The 23629-nt window shown below is 39.1% G+C and overlaps 1 protein-coding gene across 2 annotated transcripts in view; it reads left to right on the plus strand.

Annotated features, from left to right (window-relative positions):
* The first annotated feature begins 1008 nt into the window (after window positions 1-1008).
* The window catches only part of LOC103465227 (sodium-coupled neutral amino acid transporter 3-like), a 38516-nt gene continuing 15895 nt past the window's right edge, over window positions 1009-23629 (plus strand). The window contains exons 1-7 of one of the 2 annotated variants that reach the window (XM_008409862.3): window positions 1009-1564; window positions 15843-16076; window positions 16712-16753; window positions 18276-18369; window positions 18466-18581; window positions 23279-23352; window positions 23471-23563. In XM_008409862.3, the coding sequence (XP_008408084.1) occupies window positions 15940-16076; window positions 16712-16753; window positions 18276-18369; window positions 18466-18581; window positions 23279-23352; window positions 23471-23563 (556 nt within the window). In that variant the 5' untranslated portion in view covers window positions 1009-1564; window positions 15843-15939. The remainder of the gene's footprint in view (window positions 1565-15842; window positions 16077-16711; window positions 16754-18275; window positions 18370-18465; window positions 18582-23278; window positions 23353-23470; window positions 23564-23629) is intronic. The other variant, XM_008409863.3, reaches the window with a different exon arrangement.

Genomic DNA, 23629 nt, shown 5'->3' on the forward strand with positions numbered 1-23629 from the left:
TATTTAAGTGATCCTCATTTGGTAGGGTCCCAAAGTTTATAAGACTGTCTTTCAGACCGTGACACTACCACCGCCACCAATCTGAATTAGTTGATAGATCTATGCTTTCATGTTGTTTATGCCAAATTCTCACCATATGATCTGAATGATGTATTTTAAATACAGAATCATTGGCCCAAGCAATTTCCCTCCCCACCCCCAATCTATTATTGTCCAGTTTTGGTCAGCTGAGTGGACTGTAGTCTTAATTCTGCTCTCCTTAAACTAGCAAAATGAACTTTTCTTCCCCATTCTGATCCTCAATCTGAACTTCAGCAAGTCGCTTTCACCTCGTCCAGATCACGGACACCAACTCTATTCTTTGAGAGCTGGTGTCCCAGCTCCAACCCAGATGAATTACCTCCTCTGTATGTCATCAAGTTCTGCAGGAGCTTGTTGAACGTCTGTTGACTCAGGTGTGCTAAGAGAGGGGCTCATCAAAGAATGCAGGACTCCAGCTCTGAAGGAGTAGGAATGGTTATTACATAGCAGGTGTACGCCTGCTGTGGGATGCACAAGACTGTTTCTCAACGAAGGGGCTTAATCTCAGAACAAATGTTCAGCTCATAGCCCTGGTTAAATGCTCTTTCAAATAAATAAAACTATCGTTGCTTTCTGAGAAGATCTTTACATTCCCACACAGGAAGTCAATTGAAATAGTTAAAGTTTGTGTAAGCTGTCTTATAAATTAGACTAAAAGGCCTACACAGGAAGACACCTGATCTAATTTCACTAAAGGTGCGTTTAAGTGTCCTCCTCAGCGAACCTGAGCCGGAGGACAGCGGAAAAAAACCCGATCCCCGGAGCGACGTCACATCAAAACGCGCAGCCGGCATATGACCTAAAAATGGGGCGAGCCTTGTCCGTCCTGTGTGCGTAAGCGGCAGCGGTGGCACATGGCCCGGGCAGCTGTTTACGTTACCGATGGCGTATCAAAATGGAGACGCTGCAGTTTTTTATTTATTTATATTTTTATTAAAGTAAGAGTTCGATTTCTGCGTGCTCTTAAAGCGGCACTCATCCAATTTGTTCAATGAATTCATATAATGTGCGTGACGTCCACGCGCTTATATGCTGCCCTTCATTTCCCATTCAAACGCGACTTTAAACGCACAAGATGCCACCAACACGACGTGAACAGACGGCCGCGATTCTCCAAAATGTTCGGCGCGCTCTGCCTCCGTGACGGAACAGTCCGTTCCAAAACGATTACAAAGGCGCGTGCCAAACGCTCCCGCGCGCGCCGGACCGGCTACGCAACAGACACACAGACACATCCAGCATCATCAGCTGTGCGTGCGGTAGGCGGACCCGGAGCACTCTTCGCATCCCACTTCGGAGAAGATTACTAGGATAATTTACCGGGGAAACACATGACAGTGAGGCTGGGGAGAGGGAAGGCGCTGGGACGTGTCGCTGGACAGAAGAGGCGAGAAAAGAAGGTCGAGACAGAGCCGAGCTGCGAGCGGAGGCGAAAGCTGCGTGGAGATATTTGGAGTTCGAAGAGGGCACCGCTACTTCCCTGGTAAGAGACCACCGCTTAATATGTTAACCTTGATGTATTTGTGCTATGTAAGACTTGTCGGTGTTTCATGACAGGTAATTCATTAGAATTAGTGCAAAAAAAAAAAAAAAAACACACACACACACAAAAAAACCCACTTTATTTTTAAATTATTGTGTATGCCACAAGCATCAATCTCCATTCAAGGCTGACCAGTTGTCCATTCAAAGTAAAAGTCATACCGGGTTGCAGAGCTATTTAAAGAGTTGCGAACATGGTGCACTTCATTATGAAGATGAATCTATATACCACACGGTGTCCTTTTATGTCGCCTTTGTTCCCCGGGGCTTATCGGCAATGATTTCTTTCACAGTTGAATGTTTATTTTACCCTTGGATATCTATTGGCAACATAAGTAGTGAGCTGCCAAACTGTGACTCACAGTGGTACTGACACCCAAAAACATTACAACACAGAGTGTGTTAAAGTGGGATATTATGTGATATGTCAGCACAAAGTTTATAGAGAGAAGTCAAAGGAAAAGGTTGCAGTTTTATACATCTATCACAAATAAAGATACCAAAAGTGTGATGCACATTTGTATTCATCCATACCACCCCATTACAATGTTACCACTAAATGTTTTTTTTTTCCAGAGAAACTGGAAAAAAAAAATAGAAAGAGAAAGGCACAACTGCCAAATGACAATGAAAAATTATCAAAAGGAGATGCCAAGAACCACTGTTCCGGTGAGAAGATTTGTCAAAACGGCAACTATTAGTCGTGTGCTCTACAAGTCCATCATTTATGTGAAATTTAGAAGAAGAAAGCTATTTTTCAAAGAAAGCTACACGAAGTCCCATCTAATTCTTTCTTCAAGACAAACCCAAACTAAAATTCTTGAGTGAAATGCAGTGCAGCAGTACTAATTGAAGTACCTTCTCCTAAATGGAGCTTTATGAGTGAAACTGCAAGCCCTATAAAGTGTTGCAGCGTTTTTTAATAACACATTGAAAACTGACGTTCATTGGTTCTCTGCATCTAATTTGCTGTCAGTAAAACTTGGAGAGTCCCACTTTTAAAAACTTGCAGCTGTAAATGCGGCAAAGGTGATTCGGCAAACTGTTGACCCCATTCGGATGATGACTTTAGAGTCATGCACCATGTTGTGTTTGTCTGCTGTGTAAAGTCATGATATAAATACAATGAAACTTTGGGCTGTGTTTTTTTTTTTTCTTGAAAAAAAATTGAAGAGTGATGAAAACTTTTGCCTTTCATTCAGCGAACTGCGGCCACAGACTTTGACATGCAGTGATATTCTTCTCTCTTTGGATTCTGATCAGTACTGCTTTTCATAGTTTTTTATGTAATCATATAAAAACTATGCAAATGTTTTTTTTTTTCAATGTTTACCTGTTATACGAAATATATTGTTGATATGATTCCTGATTTTGTCATATGTTTTATATTTTTGGAGCTTTGGCACTTTAGTCGCAAAGATTTATGTTTAACATGGGCAAAAAGGACACTGAAACGCTATCCAAATACATTAATGGCAACCAAAGTGCAAATGCTTATAATATTGCAGACATGGAAAAACAAAAAAACACTGATCAACCTCTTCCTGTCAGAAATCAATTTGATTTCGTGTCATTCAATGTCAGGCATGCTTGGATTTTACAGCTTCACACTGGTTATTTTTCCAGAACTGCAAGTCATGTTTTAAGGCACACTGATTAGGTTTCCACAGCTGGCTCACAGTGTGGCCACAGGTGCCATCTGCTCTTCATGTTTGGCTTGTGATCTTTCATAGCCAGTGGGAGGAATTGACACATTTGGTCTGCCAAGTCCAAGTTAATAATAAGGGATAAATCCTTCTGTGAAGCATGTCATATGCAGAAATATATTTGGATGGTCACAAGAAAAGATGCATTTATATTGGTATGATGAAAGTGACACTGTTGGATTTTTTTTATTGTAAAATAGATATTCTAATTCCTCTATTGCATAACATGTTGCACCGTTAGTATGCATGTCCTTGTTGACAGCTTCAAATTTCAATCAGACTTTAACGGTGTGTATATTTTTTTTAGAATGAGCTTCTTTTAGTTTTAAAAGTAGTTCAGGGCAGGTTTGAGTCTCTTATGATCCACATACTGCCCTGGATCTGTTCTTCTCTTGATACATACATTTTCAAAGATTTATCTTGCTGGGGTAGGACATTATTTTTTGTATCTGACCGGCTTGACATTCTTTAATTGAGTCACATTTCGCAGTGAATCTCCTAACGGATCAGTGGGAAAAATCACATTATTTTCCATTTCATAATGTCTCCACTGCAGAACTTTTGAGCTTTGATGAGCAAAAATGTTAATGTGGGGAGATGTTTTGTTCTGCTAGTTTTGAGGGGAAAAAACTGTGACTTCTTCTCTAGCCCTTTCTTCTTTATTATTAGAGTAGATACAATAATGGGGTTGTACCTTCTTGACTTAAAGCTTCATGGCCAGCTTCAAATAGTGAAGTAGTATTGGCTCACATCTGGCAGATTGAAAATAAACCATGAAAGAAAGGATATTTCCCATTTTGTAGTCTTATTCAGGAGGAAAAGAGATGTCCTGTCGTGAATTTGTTAAAATTTTTGAAGACACAGAGACCTATGTTCTGATCTGGTTTCCTGCTACGTAGCTTTCTCACCGTTTTGAGTAATATATCTGATAGACTAAATAATAAACTTTACAACAGTTTGTCCTGCTGTAATTGATTTTATTAGTTGATATTTTCTTGATCAGTTAGTTTCATTACTCTTGAAAATTGTCAGAATGAGTATACTTCATGTAGACTTGTGATTTTTTTAATCGGAACCACTTAGTGAAACTTTCTGTCATGAAATATTTTCGAGTTTTATGTAATACTTAGAGCGTCTACAGTGCTGTAAAAATAAAAATGACATACATCTATTCTTCTGACAGTATTTACTGTAGCCCAATGAGACATAAAACACCTTATTATAAATAATTTATATTAACCTAGTTTGTGAAACCTTTATTTGATTAACAGCAAGGCTGTCTAAAGGGCTTTACATCATGAACACATAAAAACATCATAAGCACACCATAGAGTCAACAATTGAGAAAACCAGTAACAAACATTGCATTTTGTCAAGTGACATTGTTAAAATCATCGATACTCATCAAATATGTTGGTCAATGTTCCATTTATTACGGTTCAAAATCAACTCTAAAACTTAGTATTTCAGCTGTTTTGCAGTTTTCTGGAACTTTATTCAAGATTTGTGGTGCATGGAAGCTGAATGCTGCTTCTCCATGTTTGGTTATGGTTCTGGGGAAGCAGAGCAGAGCCAGAACCAGAACGAGAAGACCTGAGTGATCTGGGAAGGTTGAGATTCCAGCAGATCTTTAATTTATTTTGATGGTAAGTGATGGATGAACGGAAGTATTTTAAACTTCAGGGAAATTGAATAAAGGACCCTATTAGTGTGTTCACAAATGCAAGGGAAAAGTAATATATCACTTCACTGAGTTACTCCATGTTTGAAAATATAGCCTCCAATAAGGAAGTAGCCAGTACTGGGTGTGCAAAATGCTTAATTTTGGCACTAAATCCATCCATCCATCCATCCATCCATCCATCCATCCATCCATCCATCCATCCATCCATCCATCCATCCATCCATCCATCCATCCATCCATCCATCCATCCATCCATCCATCCATCCATCCATCCATCCATCCATCCATCCATCCATCCATCCATCCATCCATCCATCCATCCATCCATCCATCCATCCATCCATCCATCTACCAATGGATCGATAGGTCACCAGTTCATCACTGAAATGCAGAGACACACAAGGATAACAACAGTGCTATGCACTCGGATTTAAGGGTCATTTAAATAAACTTTTTTCTCATACTATTTACTGATATTTAATTATATAAGTAAATTATTACTTCAATACACAAGAACATAAGAAAATTAAACATTAAAATTTAGACGACTTTTGTGCAGCTGAACTGCCTTTTAAAAAAATTTTTACCCCCAGATTTGAGGCACTCCAGCATGGTGTTTGTGGGGCTTGGTTGAATTTACGAGCACAGTTGTCCAGGTCAGAAAAAAAATAAAAAATAAATCTTAGCATTAGGCAACCTCCAGGTGTGATCAAATTACTTCATTCATGCGCCACACTTGTGGCCGAGTATTGTACCTAATTGTTTTTGTTTGATTGTTAAGTCCTGCATTGATCTGCTTACATTGGGTGCCTGGTGTGCTGAGGACTTCTCTGTCAGTAGATTGGGATTTGGACCGCCGGGTTGTGCGGCATGTGACAGAATCAGCAGCACAATATCCGCGCCGGTGGCCGCACACTGCTCGAGTTGTACTTCCAAGCTGAATGAAAGCATTCGCTGCACTGCCGTCCTCCACTTCCATCCCCATGTGACGAGGAGGAATCAGGAGAGAAACGGACGGTGGGAACCAACGGAAAAGTGTGGCGCTTTGTTTTGGGCCACATGATTAAGGGGAGACAGAGGTGCCATTGAAGAGTGTGGTGATGAGCAGCAACTGTTGGGGTGATGGTTCACTTTCAGTCCAATTTGTCTACCTTACATATAGAATGGGTCTGGATGTAGTTTGTCACTTATGGATCTTCTTGAGCCTTGGCTCACTACAACTTCTGCTGTCTGAAAGAGGCATATATAACAAGATTTGTTCATAGTAACTGGAAATACTTTTGTCATAGCCACTTTTCATATTCGATCAGCCTGATCTCTTTCCAGATCCCCATCAGAACGTGTTGTCCTGAAGGAATAAGAAAAGGCAGCTGACCTCACCGCATTTCATCAGTATGTGCTTAACGTACATTAATGAATCCAAGTGACCGGATTCATTGCACTTGGAATCTGGATTTTCTAGGTTCCCAGTCAGAAGTGAGACAAAATGCTTCCTAAAATTGAAAATATGGCATGGCTGATGTACATGGAATATGGTGAAAGTTACATGCATGATCTGTTTTTTAGCACTTCTACTAGGAAGTAATGGGTTGCCAAACTGTGACCCACAGTTTGGTCTTTATTTGGCAAATAGACAAAAATTTTAAGCCACAATGAGATGCTTCTGTTATGATTATTTCAAGACACTACTGAGAATGTTATGTCTTAAAGTGGAAGTTGGCTAAGCAGAACACAGGCAGCTAAATGTACTCTATAGAAAGTTTTTGGACTTGAACTAATCTCCAACTTGAACTCCAGATCAGAGGTTAGGAGAAAATACTGATTTGAGGCGCTCCAATGGCCTGAATTTGGTTTCAGTGTTTTGAAAATATTATAAATTTTACTGAGCTCGGTGATTTCAGGAGCTAACTAAATACCCTAAACTAATTAGTAATATTCTCTTTTTATATAGCTTTACTCATAATATAATTTTTTTTCTAGAACAATAAAATATTCCATCTTAATCTCGCTTTCTGTAAAGCACTGAGGTCAACACAAGCAGGAGAAAAACTTTTCTGAAAAAGTTTTTAAGGGTCCATGAAATACATTTTTAAAAATCTCACAGATTATTTAATTATTCAAATAATTACACACATTTACCCTGTTTTAATTTAGCAAAGCAGTAGTATTGAGACTTGGTTAAATTTCATAAAGCTATGATAAGTAACGTCTTCTTGCTGCCTTCGAGAGAGAGAGAGCGAGAGAGAGAGAGAGAGAGAGAGAGAGAGAAAGAGAGAGAGAGAGAGAGAGAGAGAGAGAGAGAGAGAGAATTGAGTTTTCTCATACTATGACTATCAAGCTGTCTTTATCTGTCAGTGAGAACTCTGGCATATGCCTTCAAGAGCTGAATCAAATTTGATTTTGCTCAGAGAACAGTATTAGCCATGCCAGCATTAAGTTATTGCCCAGACGGGCACTCATCACCTTGCCTTTTTCACAGAGAGAAAAACAAAAAAGGAAAAAAAAAAGTGTGATCTCATCCACAGAGCTGAGATTACATTCACATCTAGCCAACACTTTGTTCTCCATCACAGAAGGCTGTTGACACAGATGTGAGAGAACAGAAACGTGTTAACCTGTCAAATGTTAGAGGCAACTCCTTATTTTCTGAAGAAAAATCTTTATTTGCCTGCTGCCTTACTGCAGTGGGAAGCGTGTGAGCGTCGCTGTTGATTTACAACAAGGCATGTTGGAGAAATACATTTTATGCAAAAAAGAAGAAGCACATACATTCATCATCACATTGGCTGAACGCTGTTTTCTCTGTAGGTTGTTTTTCCAAATATAGAGCTTTTCCCAGTTATTTGGGACAACTGGATGAATCAGGAAGTATATTCCAACCTCAAATATGGTTTTGAAATAAAACTAATTACTACAGATCTGTGGTATTTATACAAATAACTAACAGCATGTATGTATGTATGTATGTATGTATGTATGTATGTATGTATGTATGTATGTATGTATGTATGTATGTATGTATGTATGTATGTATGTATGTATGTATGTATGTATGTATGTATGTATGTATGTATGTATGTATGTATGTATGTATGTATGTATGTATGTAAAATAAATGGCTAATAATTTGTGATTTATGCATTTGTTTGCACTCTTCTCACACATTTAGCAGTCCTGTATCTCACTTCACTATTCCTGTACTTTCATATCTACTTGTGTTAGTCTGCTAGGTGATAAATAAATTTTTATTTATTTTTCTTCAGTGTATCTGCTCTCTGTTTATCTGCTCTTTTGAGATATCACCTTGTGTGATGTAATCACACAAGGTGATATCTCAGATGTTAGAAATATCTGCATCTTTTTTTTAATTTGTGTTTGTTAAACACAGGCTCATAGCTGATAAAACTGAATATTTATTTCACTCTTTGTCTTCGGTTCAGGTTTCTTTATTAACATTTCTCACACGGGTATCATACACTTGAACACTGTGTGGTATTAGTTGTGAAATCACAGTCAGTCTCATGCCTTTAATCACTCTCTTTAATAAAATTGTAGCAACCATCTCTTGCTATCTCTTCTTTACATGCATTTTGACTTTGAGAGTACTTCCGCTTTATTTATTCACGTTTGCTGTGGCGTTCCTTACTTAGATGTGGTCAGCCAGCACTTTACACTGAAGCAGAATAGAAACGTTTCTTTTAACAAGGCTGCAGAAATATTCATTTTACATTAAATATGGCAGCTTTAACATGTGCATCTTTCACCTCGTTACATTACTGTTTAGGATTTTGTCACAAACTCAGCCACCGGTCCAGGATTAAAGCAACCACAGCTTGGTTTCCTATACTGTACAGCTGATGAAAGCAGCAACATGTCATTCACCTGTATTTAAACTCCAAACTCTTCTCAGGAGGTATTTGCGTGTAAAACTTGCACTGTCTGCATTGCTTTAAAGCTGGTTAAGCATCCTTATGTATGCAGCTCCAGTTTTGCTCTTGTCTGCGGGGTGTCAGTGTTAAGAGTTGAGCCAGAGTGACAGGAAGTGTCGTGTGCTGCTATAAATAACCCCCCGTTTTCAGTGAGTCACCGCCGTGCTGGTGTTCCCACGCGGGCCTTTCACGAGACAATTCGTGCTGCCTCATCTATCTATCACTCTTTTCCTGGGTTGATTAACCTCGTGGTGTTAAGATCCGTGACCTTGGAGGTGCTACACGCCATCCTGGCATAGGGCACAGAAAAGCAGACACATCAAAGCCTGGAGGAGAAAATCAAAGAGTGCTTTTTATGATTTGAAGTAGGGATTGCGCTTCCTGGTGCAGAGAAGTAAGAATATCAAAGTCAAATTCAAAGGAGTCCACCCCCAGAGAATTTTCAAAGTGTAATACCTGGCTTTGCCAGAAAAATGAAGCCTTTGTGATAACTGTTAATTAATCTCTTACATCTCTGTAGAGGAATTTCAACCCACTCTTCTTGTAGAAGTGTTTTAATTCAGACAGATTGACGTATTCTTTAGACTAAAAAAACCCTCTGAGATGGTTTTCACAAACACGCAACTTCTTTGTTGCGTCAAAATGTAAGACCTAGTCCACTGGGTAAAAATTATTATAGTGTCCAAAGATTTATGTGCTTTCAGTCTTTTCAGTCTTTTTGATTCCATTACTTTATCAATGAGTCCAAATTCATTGATAAAGTATAGAAGTGTTCAGATGTCAGCTGATTACAGTGAATGTTTCCATCACTTACTAAGGACTGAATATGCAACATCAGATAGTTAATTCATTTTTATATTTTATACAGCATCAACTTTTTTTTACTTATATGACATCCTTCATGTTATCTTTAGCATATCTGATTTAACAAGGAAGTTTTTCCCCCCCAGTTCTAATAAAAAATAATCATATTTCCATAAACAGAACACAGGAATCATGCATTATTTTATTTTCAATCAAAATCAAAGTAGCTCACTTTCTGTTAAGAGAGAATGCATAGTATGCATGGAAACAAGGAATAGTTTCACCTGTTTTGACGGAAGAAATGCAGACGTCTATGTACGTTTCTTGGTTGTGCCCTTGTAAATGCGGTCTTCCTTCATATCCTGCCAGTTTGGTGTTTTGTACATTTCACTGTTGAAAGATCTCACTCTGAGCTGATGGCGTGATGTGATAACAAGATTCAAGAGAACATATGAAGCCTGCAGTGTTGGCAGCTGTTCAGATTGTTGAGATTCTGCATCATTAGAGCTGGCCGATGAGCAAAGGAAACTGAATAAGTTGAAAAACTGGAAAAAAATTGATAACAATGTTCACAAGTTTACTTCATAGGCTCAGTTTTTATGATTGATTTTTGCAAAATCAACCATCATCTCAGTGATTTCAAGAGAAACAGCTGAACTAAGACTTTAAATAAAAGTCAGTGATCATCTCTGTGAGAGCAACACTCAAATGCTCCCTCAGATTGACATCCTGTATGCGACTGTAAATTCTGACGTGCGCGTTTCATGGCAGCTAATAGGAATCCCTGAGACACGGAGTGTCTCGCAGACTGAAATACAAATCTCCCAGTCAGAAGTTAATCTGTTATTCTCTCCTGCTGGCTAATCACAGTGGCAGAGGAGGCGGGGGAGAATGAGTGAGATGGGAGGACAGAGCGGTAGGGAAATAGAGATGGCAAAGCAGTATTTAATCTAGCACAGTAACTACACCAAAGCTCATTATAAGTTAGCTCATAAGTTATAAACGAACTTAAAAATCCATGTTTTTGTTCTGTCCTCTTATGAAAAATAAAATAAAAAAAATAAGTAAAAAGAACTGAGGACCTATACAATTTATTATACATTTATGTGTTTTTGTTTTGTCATGACTCATTTTTCTTTCTGCAAACATACAAATATTTCTATAATTTATGTTTTGAGATGGTTATTTTCTGGCTATTTTATTCGATTGCGCTGCTGCCTCATAAAGCTCGTTCTCACCGTTGCGTCTCTGTCATGCTTGCGTGTGCCTGTGTGTGGCATCATACGTGTTGTTGTCACTGCTTAGCCTGGTGTGAAGAACCAGAACACCACGGCAGATGGCTGCTTGATGCGCTCAGAGAATGGTTACCGCTTATTTTAAGCAGCTGCCATTGTAATTATGTAGCACATGCAACAAGCACTCAAACACAGCTTTTTTTTTTTTCATATGTGACGTGATGCAAGGTCAAGCTTTCCTCTCCTCTGCAGCTATTTTTAAGCGGGAGTGTTCGAAATGACCTGGACGGGTTTTATTCCTGATTTCCTGCCTCAGTGAGATGATCTCTAATCTGATCTGCTCCATCATCCTGAATGTCCGAGGTCCTAAATCTGAACCCTTTCGCTAAAATTTCAGCTGGTGGGTTTGTTAACTGCTTGTCAGCAGTGTTATAGAGAAGTGAAATCTTTAAAGCTGCATAAAATTGCTTTTTGAGAGGGAAGATGAGCAAATATCTTTATGCTTTGTCTTTTATTGTTTCGGTGCGTATTCAGTGAGTATTGAAGACTTGCATGACATACGATAGCAGGTATAGGATTGCTGGGATCAAAAGCTTTAAAATTACAAGTTAAGATGCTGAAGTGAGTGATTATTCTGACCTTTTTGAACACATTTAGAATATCTACAAAAGCAATGAAATAGACAAAAACAGATTAAGGGTCTCAGTTAAGAAAGCTTTTACATCCACATGTCTGCTAAAATGTCATCAAGCAGTGGCAGAAGAGGCTGTATTAGAGAGATTACTGATGGTATTACATAACCTGCGCACCCCCCTCCTCCACACACACAGACACACAAAGCCACACATTTAATTACAGTATCAAGCTATGAATAAACGGCAAGGACAAATGAAAAAAAAAAAAAAAAACTAAATAAGTGTAGGAGTGAGTCAGCATGAGCAGCGTTTTATAGCACAGGTGTCACTTCAGGAATAACAATGAGAGAAGCCGCCTGGCTCCGTTTCCCTCCATGTGGGATGACGTCTCTGCAGAGCTGCTTACGTCAGAGCTGTAGAGCTGAGGCACACATGCTGATGCTCTGAAGGAGAACTGGAGTGAACCTAGCTTCTGCTGTTGCTGACATAAAAAAAAAAGATTCATCTTCTCCCTACAAGAGTCTTACAGTACAGGATTATGACTTGGGAGTTAAAATAAACATTGGGAGAAAGTCGTTTTGCCCATCTGGTGTATCTGATGTGTAGCTGTGGTGTGTGTTGGTTTATTTTATTTGGAAAATGCATTTAGTTGGAACATTTTTGTAAGGAAAAATAAACCTGCAGTGAGAGACTAAAGATCTTATGGTCAACTGAATCATAAAATGGGTTTTATATTGTGTTTTGTATCTAAGAGGATGAGGATAAAAACTTGATCTCAGTGATCTGAGAATCAGGATTTATTTAAAAATAAGAAGCCCTGTGTTTTCCTCTGCAGCCAACCATGTTTTTATATGCCATAGTGTCTACAAACACGGTGTCACCCTGCACTATTCAGTTCGTCCGTACAGCCAGACCCCTGTTTAATACCCCAGTCCTTATGCGGCTGGTGCACTGGATGCCAGTCGCTGTCTCTAAATATCTTATAACATTCAAAAATAGTAGTTAATCTAATTTAGATTTTCTATTTAGGGATGCTACATCCTCATCCTTTTTTATCTTTGTGCAGTTTGTCATCTGGCCCTCAGTGCAGCACAATTATTTTTGCATTAACTATTTATTATTTTTTTATTTTGTTTGCTTTCAGTTTATTCAATGCAACCTGAAGAGTTTGTTGTACTCTTCCACACTATACATTTGTCTTCTGTATTTTAAAAGACAACAATAAGTACTTAAACACAACATATACATAATTTGACAAAATTATCTATTCTGGGGGAAATATCAGGCAAACACTTTGTGACATCACTGACTGTTTTTTTTGTAAAGTCTTTTTTTTTTTCCTGCATCATAATTAATACGTTTTTGGCAGACGGTTTTTTCCCCTTATGACAAGCGCCACTGGTCTCTGAGAAGACTAAGCTCTGTCATGAATTCACATAAATATGGACAGGTTTCCCACTAATTCCCTTCATAGTGACTCATTTTAATGTGGGGATCTGAGTTAGTGCAGAGATGTTAATTATTAGCCACATTAGCAGCATATCTGCCTCCGTCAGATGTAGAAGGACACAGAAACTCACATTTGCCTGCAAACACCTTCATGAATTATATCTGTTTATATAGTTTCCTGCATCCTCATCCTCTTTTATCTTTGTGCAGACCTTGTGTCTCCTTCTCCAAGAAGACGAAGGCATGTTCTTGCATTACATAGTGTCGACAAACAGTAGACAGTCCTGCATGATTTAGGTCATCTATACAACCACACTATTGTTTCACATCACAGTGTTCATGTGGCTGCATGTCTGAGACTCAGTCATGTCAGAGCTGCCTCTTGTCTTCCCTCTTTATTTTTTCATTAAATGTCTTGTCTCTTGACGGGATGCTGAGGAGGCAGTGCCGTTAGTTGAATCAGGTGTTGTGGAGTAGCCAAGTAGCTAAAACATGACGGACAGAGGGCCGGGACGGAGAACTAGTTTAGATCTAAGTGTCAATGTGTTAGGATAGGCTAGATCTAAGTGTAATTAAATATTTTTGACAAGAATAGTTTGAGCTATTTTACAAAGTTGAATAGAGACAAATTAACTTCATATACACGTCACAAAATTAAGAGTTGTTTCCTTTTCCTTTCACTTCACAGTTATGTGTTACTTGAGTTGGCCTACAGCGTAAAATCCCAATAAATGAGGAGTCCAAGAAGCATTAATATTTTTTATAAGGGATTGTAATCTAGGAAATTGCTGTTTAGTTAGATTTTTTTGTATACATTTTTTTACCTACTTCCCCTCTGTCTTCACTCAACCTTCAAGCTTTCCGAATTCCCTCAATGAATGCGAGGTTCTGACCAACGTGTATTTTTACTCAGCAGTCGTGTATTCTCTTAACTGCTGAACATAATGATTGCAAAAGACACAACCCAGGCCAATCATGCCCTCTGTTAGAAGCACCAGTGCTTGGTGCCATCGAGGAGGAGCCGGGCAGCTCATCGAGTGTTGTCCGTCAATGGCTGCTCCAGCCTCTCTGTGATTTGTGGACCTTCTGAGTGGCAGTGCGGCGCTGTGCGGTGATTTGTCCCCACGAGGCCGGTCCGGCCTCGGCCATTGCTGCCGTCAGCAGCTATGCTACAACTCCGCGTGAAAGCAGTATGCTGGCATTTGCTGAATTCAAGGTGGCGTCTTTTCAATTAGGGAGTGAAATACCTTTTCAGCCTCTCGAGTGGCCCGGCGAACTACAGCCAAGGGGCCCTGGCAGCATAATGATGCCTGGCACAATAGTACCACTGTTTCCCAACCGGTTCCCAGGAAACCACACAACATGTGCCATTGTGCCCAGTGCTTTGCTGCCCGGCCACGTTGCCCAGCTTACCCAGGGACACCGAGAGGTCTGTGCAGTGAAGCTCACAATGATGTGGCCGGTAGGTTTGGAGGAGCGCTAGGTGAAGATCAGGGGTGTTTCACCTCACAATGCAGTCAAGGTTTGGGGGATATTTCCTCCCGGATTGAGCTACCTTGAAAAGAGCAGGCAACGAAGTGAAATAGGCCTGAAGGAACAAAGGGCGGCAGAGCTGCTGCCAGTAATTGTTGCATTGAGAACCCTGAACATTGTGGCTGCGCTGAATCCTCCACAATAAAAGAGGAAACCAAGAGAAAAGGGACAAGCAGAGAAATGGAGGCACAAAGACAGCTAGAACTGGTTTGTAGCTGGTCCTTACTGGTTCTTCTCTTTTTATCTCACCACTGTGGGGGGAGTTGAACCGTTTGTGTGTTCCTTCTCTGCAGATCCCAACATGGTCACCATTATGGCCCCTGTTTACGCAGCACAGCAAAAAAAGATCATTTAGGGCCAGCCAGTCAGGGGGGATTTAGTCAACGGCATCTAGGAGATACATGTCACTAAGGCCTTTCTGGGCCCCTCAAGCCGGCTGGTCAACTAATGCAACACAACAGGATACCCAGGAAATGAAGGCCTGATGCAAAGCCCAGTGTGACACGTCAAGCTAAAGGCTCTATTTCCTCTAAAGGGGTGACCTGTCACTTAATGTGTCAATTATTCATGGAATTTGCCAAAACAGCCATTCACTCTCTGCTCTGCATTGAAAGTGGGAGTTTACTGAGTTTTTGGGATAGTTTACACAAACAGAAGCTTTTTATTTCTTGCAATCACCCTTTATTTTGATTTTAATTTCACTACAAAATCTGAACATCCATTCTACTATAATTAGTGCACAAAATAGTAACAAATGATTTATTTTTATAGGTGGTGGTGGTGTAATGCTGTGGGAGACTTTTTCTTGATCCACTTTGAGCCCCTGAGTTCGTTGTAGTCCAGTGGTGTCCAGTTGTCACTAGATTCTCATCAAGGAATCATTGAGCCATTTACGGTTTAGCATAAAATGTTTAATATGGTCATCACCAGGCCCTTCCAAGCATCCAAAACTTTATTGACCATCATCTTTTTGCTTAATTGATCTATGAAAACATTTAACTTATCTCTTCTCAACGTTTCATTTGCTGAAAGGTTTGAAGTCAATTAACAAAATCTCTAGAATTTTTCAAATAACTTCCTTAATGTAACTTTTCAGTAATACATTCCATTAGGTTTTATCCTTCCGTGTGTTGGGAGACGTTTTCACCTGACATCCAATTATATGATTTCTTTTTCATTTTCTCTTAGTGCCTGACACTGTACGTCCGAAATGCTAATTGTCTGTATTTTTCTCTCTCACTCAGATCCCAGGAGGAAAATCAAAACATTGGCTTCAAAGCTCTTACCACTGTCAGGCATTCATACTTTTCAAAGGACAGAATATTATTTACCTGAGGAGACATGAGTGAGGACAAACCAGCTGAGACCGTGGAAAATTCCTCAGCAGAGGTCAACGCTATTCCAAACGGGAAAGGCCATGAACCTGGAGAGGAGATCGCAGCATCTGCAAAAACACCTTCTGCAGAAGACTGTGAAAAGTGAGTGTTCCACATAACTGTAGTGTAGATCAATGTAATGTGAGTATAAAAGTCATTTGTAGGCACCCGGGTTATGCTAAAGAATTTAATTGCTGGTGTTTATCTGACGAAATGTAATGTTTATTACTGTTTCATAATTGGTAACTACATCGTGAAATATGCTATGCAAATAGACTTAACTTGACTTAATAAAAACAAACTAAAACAAAGCAGAGAACAGATGAAAAAAAATAGTGAAAAAAAAACAACAGCACTTAAACAGACGACAGTGTAGCATAAAAAGAAAAACGTAGAAAACAACAAAAATCCGTCAACCACGACGGGATTTTCAGCAAAGACCCTAAATGAAGTGCTGCTTGGCACAACACTTAGACTTCAGCTGCTGACTTGCTGTACTACAATTTGTGCTTGATAATGTAATGAGATAAGTGCCCAATTATCACATCAGGTTGTCCAGCTTTTTTCTCTTTTTTTGCACTGTTGGTGTAATAGATGGTTCAATTAAAGTTCCCCTCTCTGGGATAGAGATGATGATGATAATGTAGCTTTTTGTCAATGTGTTTATCATATTATGACTGTGGGTGTTGTTTTCCACTTTGTGCTCTCGTTGGGTGATGGATGACCTCTCTCTACAGTACTTGTAGAGAAACTGTAGCCAATAGCACCCAGAATGCTAGGTATGTATAAAATCATCTATAATGAGAATAGTCAATTTCACACTGATTAGTTTTGTGATAACTGTTGCACTTTCTGTCTTTGTGGTGACCAGGTGACTGGGGAAAGTACTTTGTTATTTTATCTCTTTAAACTTTAATGCACTTTCATGGGATTTTATGTAATATGCAAACACAAAGCAGTATCCATCCATCCATCCATCCATCCATCCATCCATCCATCCATCCATCCATCCATCCATCCATCCATCCATCCATCCATCCATCCATCCATCCATCCATCCATCCATCCATCCATCCATCCATCCATCCATCCATCCATCCATCCATCCCTTAGTGGGGTCAGGAGGGTTGCTGGTGCCTATCTCCAGCTAACGTTCCAGGCGAGAGGCGGGGTCACCCTGGACAGGTCACCAGTCTGTCACAGACACAAAGCAGTATTGAATCATTAAGTAGAAGAAAAAAATATTCTGAATTGACCCCCATTACTTTACTTTACTGCCAAAAAAAAATTAAAATGCAGTCCAATAAGTTGCCTTCACAGGTTTCTTAATTAGTAAACGGAAGTTACCTGTGTAATTTAAAGTAATTAAAAATGTAGCTATTTTGTTGAGGCCTCAGAAGTTTGTGAACGTTAGTGAACAAATTATCGTAAACACCAAGGAACACAGCAGACACGTCAGGGATGTAGGTGTAGAGAGATTTACAGGGTGGGATTATAAAATAATTTCACAAACTTTGAAAATCTCTCTGTAATCCATCAAAGAAAATAAGTGGATGTTCCAGCTGCAGTTTGCTTCAGGTTTTAGTTACTGCAGGCATGTGAAGGAAGGTGGTCTCAACAGATGAGACCAAAATGTAACTTTTTGTAAAATCCTATGGTGATTATGACTGGAAACAGAAAGCGTACCTGTCAGAGCCTGCACATCACTTGAGTCAAGGGCAGAAGTTCCTCTTCCAACAGGGCCGACCAGAGTAAAACATATTAGTTTAGAGCACAATAATGTGTCAAGGGCCTAGTAAAAGTCCAGATCTAAGTCTAATGTAGAATGTGTCATGACATGAAAATTCACATGTCATTCACACAGATCCTCTCCATCTTATATGACTGAACTTAAGGTACAGTATTTTGGAAAAAAAAGAATGTATAAAGAGTTTAGTCTCTAAACATACTTGCAAAATCCTTGTAGCTTTAATCTCAGTGAAAGATAATTTCACAAAATTGAAAAAAACAAACAAAATTTCCTCCACCTGATAGTTATAAGATAATTTGGTTTTGTCTATCATGTAAAATCCCAGTAAAATCCCCTTCAAAATTGTGGCTTTCTTGTGACAAAATGTGGAAAAGTTCAAGGGATGTGAAGATACCGACACAGATGTGTCCAAAGTTTACCCAGAATTTGCTCAATTAATAAATAAGTCATAAAAATTCCCCCAAAAAGAAGAGATAGCTTTTGAATGATTTTTTTTACAAATCTGTGTTTGCAGTATGCTCCATATTCTTACAGCAGTTTCCAATCTTTAGTCCTCACAGAACTGAAAACACAGAAGCCAGCCTCCCGGAGAACCAGGAGTTCTTATCAGGCGCCGAGGATAAGAAAACAACGCGCTTCACGGATGTGAGTTAACACACATCTCAGCCTCGGCACGATCCCACTCCTCACACAGGGATGTCTGCCGAAATGCAACTAGCCCCTGTTCTACTTTGGTTGCAGTTTGAAGGGAAAACCTCCTTTGGGATGTCCGTCTTCAACCTGGGCAATGCAATCATGGGAAGTGGGATTTTAGGACTTGCATACGCCATGGCCAACACAGGGGTCGTCCTGTTTCTGTAAGTCACGCATTAACAACGATGATGATGATGCATTAAAACCCTAATTGGATTGGAATTACTTTCTGCGGCTACACTTGCTGACTTACAGCTCCCAGAACTCTGATTTATTTTCAACCCTCTGAGAGTTTTGCAGTGTGAGTTTGTGCCAGACATAAATAGCTTCTAAATGGAATGTAATCACCTTGTATTAACCCTCTAGCAGACATTATTAATGACAAAGAAACTGGTGATACTGGGTACATTTGATGCTTAAGCACAAGCAATAATTTATTCATTTCATAAAGCCAGTGATTGCAGTCAAAGGTGTAGAAAATAATGAGTTTTAATACATTCCCCTTTGATTGATTCTCTGCTTTGAGTCAGTCTGTGTGCATAATGAATTAGCAGCATAACATTTAAAAGTCTGCAGCATAGCAGGCTGGTGCAACAGATTCATGACTTTGGGGCTTTTGACCTTTAAGGAACATGCCTCACCAGCAGCAGCTAAACATTTTTTATTCTTGTAGCATTTCAGTTTTATTCTTTGACATGAAGAGAGAAATGTCAAGCATTCTAGTTTGCTTGTTTTCTTGCAGACTGTTGGCTTTTAGTGTGCTTTTTTTCCTGCTTTTGATGCCTATTAACTGGTGACACAACAAATAGACAAATGGTATTTACGTGTTAATATTATGCCTGGTCAGTGTAGATGTTCAGGAAGGTTACACTCCTGTTGCTGTCATGGATTTTTTTTACTCCATGTTCCTCTGACAACAAACCCCCCCCACCCCTCCAAAAAAACGTTCATGTTGGTGTCAGTAAAAAACGAATGGCTGGATGTTTATGGACGTCCTTGTGTTTTCTAAGCGTGACTCTCCCTCAGCAGCAATGCACCATCTTTTTTTTATTCTTCGCAATGGCGTCATGTTATGACTGGGCAGAGGTTGGAACTGGTTTAATCAGGCATTTCAAAAATAGTTTGAGTCTATTTTTCTTGCTTATAATAGTGAAGCTAAACACAAAGTTCCAGCAACATTTTGAATGTTTTCTGACTCAAGATTGGTAGTAGTATGTTTTTTTTGTTGTTGTTTATTTGTAAAAAACTGAATGTAGCTGAGGAGAGTTAGCTTTTTGTTATTCCAGATTCACATCTCCTCTGGAGAAAATGACAGGCTTGTTTAATATTCAGAAACGCAATCCTGAAGGATGTGATTTGACCTCTTCTTCAAGGCAGTCTTGTGAAGAGAGGATTTCCCCCTATGGCAGAAAAAGCTCCTTATTTTGATCTGTGTAGTGTGACTGAGGGTTTTCTGGATGTTAGCTGACTGAACTCTGTCACCGAACGGCAGTAGTTCTGACACCAGGCTAGACAGAAGCTGAAAATAATCCCCCAGTCATCTGGGCTACATTATATATTAATATGATCACGTGTTAATTAGCAGTACGTGACTTTGTGCAGCAGATAGCGTGCGCTTGTCTATCCTGTTTCAGATGAAAGGCTGTGTATTTGCGTTTATGTCGGATCTTGTTTTAAACAATAGAGTAGCCGCTGAGAGGAACAAGCAACAAGTGTGACATATTTGGCTGAGAAAACTGGCAGATTTTCTGTGTTTCTCATTGGACAGCAGGCATCAGATTGCCTCTTTAATTTTCCCCATTATCCTTCTGAACCCCTGGGCTGCCCTACTAAAACAGTCAGAGGACCAAAATAAAATATTAGCTTAAAACCCCCCCAAAAAATCAAAACGTCAACAGTAACAATGGCCATAGCGTACATTTTGTCATAGTTTTTTTTTTTTCAAGCCACTGAAAAGATTGCCTTGAGCAATGCATTGTCTATGTCGTGATCTTTGAAGGATTGTTGCAACTTTTAGTGAGCAGCACCAAAAAAAAACTCTGTTTATAAGATATTGCTATTGACTGACACTTAAAGATGGGACAGATTTACGTAAATATTTTCTATCAAGAAAATATACCAAAGATACATTAACTTTATTATTTATTCAGAGTGGGCAAAATGTTAAGAAATGTTTTATACTTACTGCCACATATCCTGTTTATTATTTTGGTCAACCCTATAGCATTTCACAACATTGAAGACTCAGGGATTTTGACCATTTCTTATAGGATTTAAAGAACTGAAAGGCATGGAAAAAGGTTGAGTTTAAACTGTTTCTGTGGTGATGTGACATGTTTTGAATCACAATGACCTTTGTCAAAATAGGCCCACATCACTTTCACCCATTATTTCTATTTTCATTGTTAGTCCCAGGATTTTATGTAAAATCTCAAGCATTTTAGAAAATTCCTGATGTCATAAACTTGAGTGCTTTTCTGTCAAAAAGCTCTGTCAGAGTTTCATTTGGAGCTTTAGTTTCTGTTTTAATGAGAAATAAAGATTCTCTCTATTGCACTTATCTTTGATATGATAACAAATCATGTTATTCTAGACCTGAACCTGAGTCACCATTAGCGTCCGAACAATTTCTGTAAAGGTTTTCGAGGCAGAGTGGGCTCTGAAGGGCCACTTCCTCCAGGGGTCGAACCCCGTGTTTTAGCACAACAGGTTTCCATTATGACTAAATCCATTAACAACGGCTCTGATATGTAGCTTGCAAATCTACACTGGGTTGTTTATTTTTTGCATTAGAAGAAAAAAAAAACCAAAACCATTTCAAAAAGATTGATCACCAAAAGCAGTTTTATTTTTAGTTTCTTGCATCAATTTTTAATAACTTTTTGAGTAACTTAAGAAATGGTAGCATTTCTTAATGCTACCATTAAGGATGGTAGCATTGGGATAGTTTCCCAAATTGATCTTGAAGTTGTACTTTCTCTTTTGTGTGGTTTTAATGACAAATATTAATAAGATTTTATGCAATTATTAACTTAAAAGCATTAAAAATATCCCCCACACCTCCTCTACAAGTGATTATTAATAATTTATTTTAAGAACAGGGACGCAGTCACGGTATGTCCTGCTGTCATGACCTTTGTGACTCCTGGTAAACTGAACTAAGCGATAGGATTTTGGGGTTTCCAATCAAGCTGAAATTTATCAGATGTCTCCAGGCATCACTCACTTCAGTCATTTTTTCTTTACTTGAACAAACATTTGCAGTGTTCAAGTATTTGTAGCACCTTTTTTTCAGCTGATAATTAATTATATTTAATACACGAGTGCCCTTTCTTTGAGATTTCTTCTGTGGGTGTGTGGTTTGGGTCAGTGGTCCTGGTTCCGAGTAGGAATGCTGTGGGGTGGAATTTCAGCGGGTCGGGCAACATAGACCCAAGTGTGTCAGTTTGTCTGAGTGTCAGCAGATCCGTCTTCCCACTTCTACTTGACTGATTGACTTCAAACCCCCCAGTCAGCTAAGCTTTCTCCCACACAGTTTGTAGAAAAAGAAAATTGTTTGGCGGCCAAGAGTTGAAGTCGCGGTGAAAGACAGAACCGCCCGGCCTTTCGAAAGGGAGAGCGGGGTTGAGAGAGTGTTTGTGTGGGATTGAAAGTTAATGTTGCCAGTAGTAAAAAAAGACAACAAAAGACAAAACAGTAAATGGTTGGAATGAGGTGAACTGGGTCAAAGAATGCCAGTGGATCAGAGAACCATTCATGAAACGCCCTCGGGCCACGGGTTTATCCCAGGAGTTAATTTCAAGTTCTCTCCTAAAGATTTCGCTCTAAATCACAAAAAGAATCAATTCTGGTCACGCATTCAATTGGTACTTTATTAAATATAGATGCGATCAATCCTTTTTCATATTACATGTGTCTTTACAAAATGTCTCAAAGTAAATTTTTCTTTTTTAAGTTGGTGCACTCTGAGATTATTTTATATTTGCATCAGAATGCAGGAAATGAATGTAGTGTTGAAACGATTAATTTGATTAATTGTCATATTATTGAAGTAGCCGTCAACTAATTTAGTCGTCAATTAAAGTAATCAGCAGATTTCTACGCTGTATTGATGTAAAGTCAAGCAGAAATATGTTGATGTTATCAGTTTCCTATCAGCTGCAGATTCATCCTTTGCTGCAGATGATCAGGCGTCACTAAGGGAACGCTATGATGTCATGTTTTATGGAATAAATGTTTATTTCCTCATTTAAAAAATATAGATTTGTATCTTTTGATGTATTTCTAATATTGTATATAAAAAAAGGCCTCAGTGGTTAATGAAGAATCTGCTGTCCCAAAGTTTTCTTCCGATTAAAGTAATTGATAGAATAATCAATTATTGACAAAAAATTTTAATAAATGCAAACCCGCTGATTATGAACAAAGTAAAGAGAGGTTCTCTGCCTCGAGTAAAAACAGCTGAAAAGGGAAGTAACGTTGGATGTATTTTTCCACGTCGGCTGAGTAACGGAGAGAAAGCTGTTCTTCTCTTTTGTGTGTTTCTTCTGTCCTTTAAGAGCCCAGCTGGTGTGTTTGTGTGTTGGTGACAGAGAGGCTTACGGGGTGAGCTCTGTGAATCAGCTGGACCAACAGTCCAGGAGAGCCGCAGGGTTTTCTCATCTCATACAATCTATATGAAACACATTACGTCTGAACTGCAGCTGTTTAAATAACCTGCAGTGAATCACATAGTGTAAATATTCAACAGGAAGGCTTTTTAATTTTTTATATCTAGTCCTACGTCTTAAGAGCGAGTGAGTAGTCATTCTGAAGTTTCGTTGAAGTGGTGCTAATCTCGATCTGTTTCTGGCGGTTTCAGGTTGCTCCTCACGGTGGTCGCAGTTCTTTCGTCATATTCAATCCATTTACTGCTAAAGTCGTCTGGTATTGTAGGTACGTGAACATCTAAAGTAATCTGATGTAAATGAATCACAAACATAGTTATACTTAACATTTTTTTTGTTGTGGTTGCAACACGGTCTCTCTCTCTTGTCTTCTGTTTGTGGTTCAGGTATCCGTGCGTATGAGCAGCTCGGCTACAGGGCCTTCGGGACTGCGGGGAAGATGGCTGCAGGTATCGCCATCACGCTCCAGAACATTGGAGGTGAGGTCCCTCGCTGGGCTTTTGTAAAAGAACAGCTCTCTTTAAAAAAAAAAAAAAAAACATTAT

Source organism: Poecilia reticulata, chromosome 5, assembly GCF_904066995.2.
Source record: "Poecilia reticulata chromosome 5, P_reticulata-male-v2, whole genome shotgun sequence".
In the NCBI taxonomy this organism is placed as follows: domain Eukaryota; kingdom Metazoa; phylum Chordata; class Actinopteri; order Cyprinodontiformes; family Poeciliidae; genus Poecilia; species Poecilia reticulata.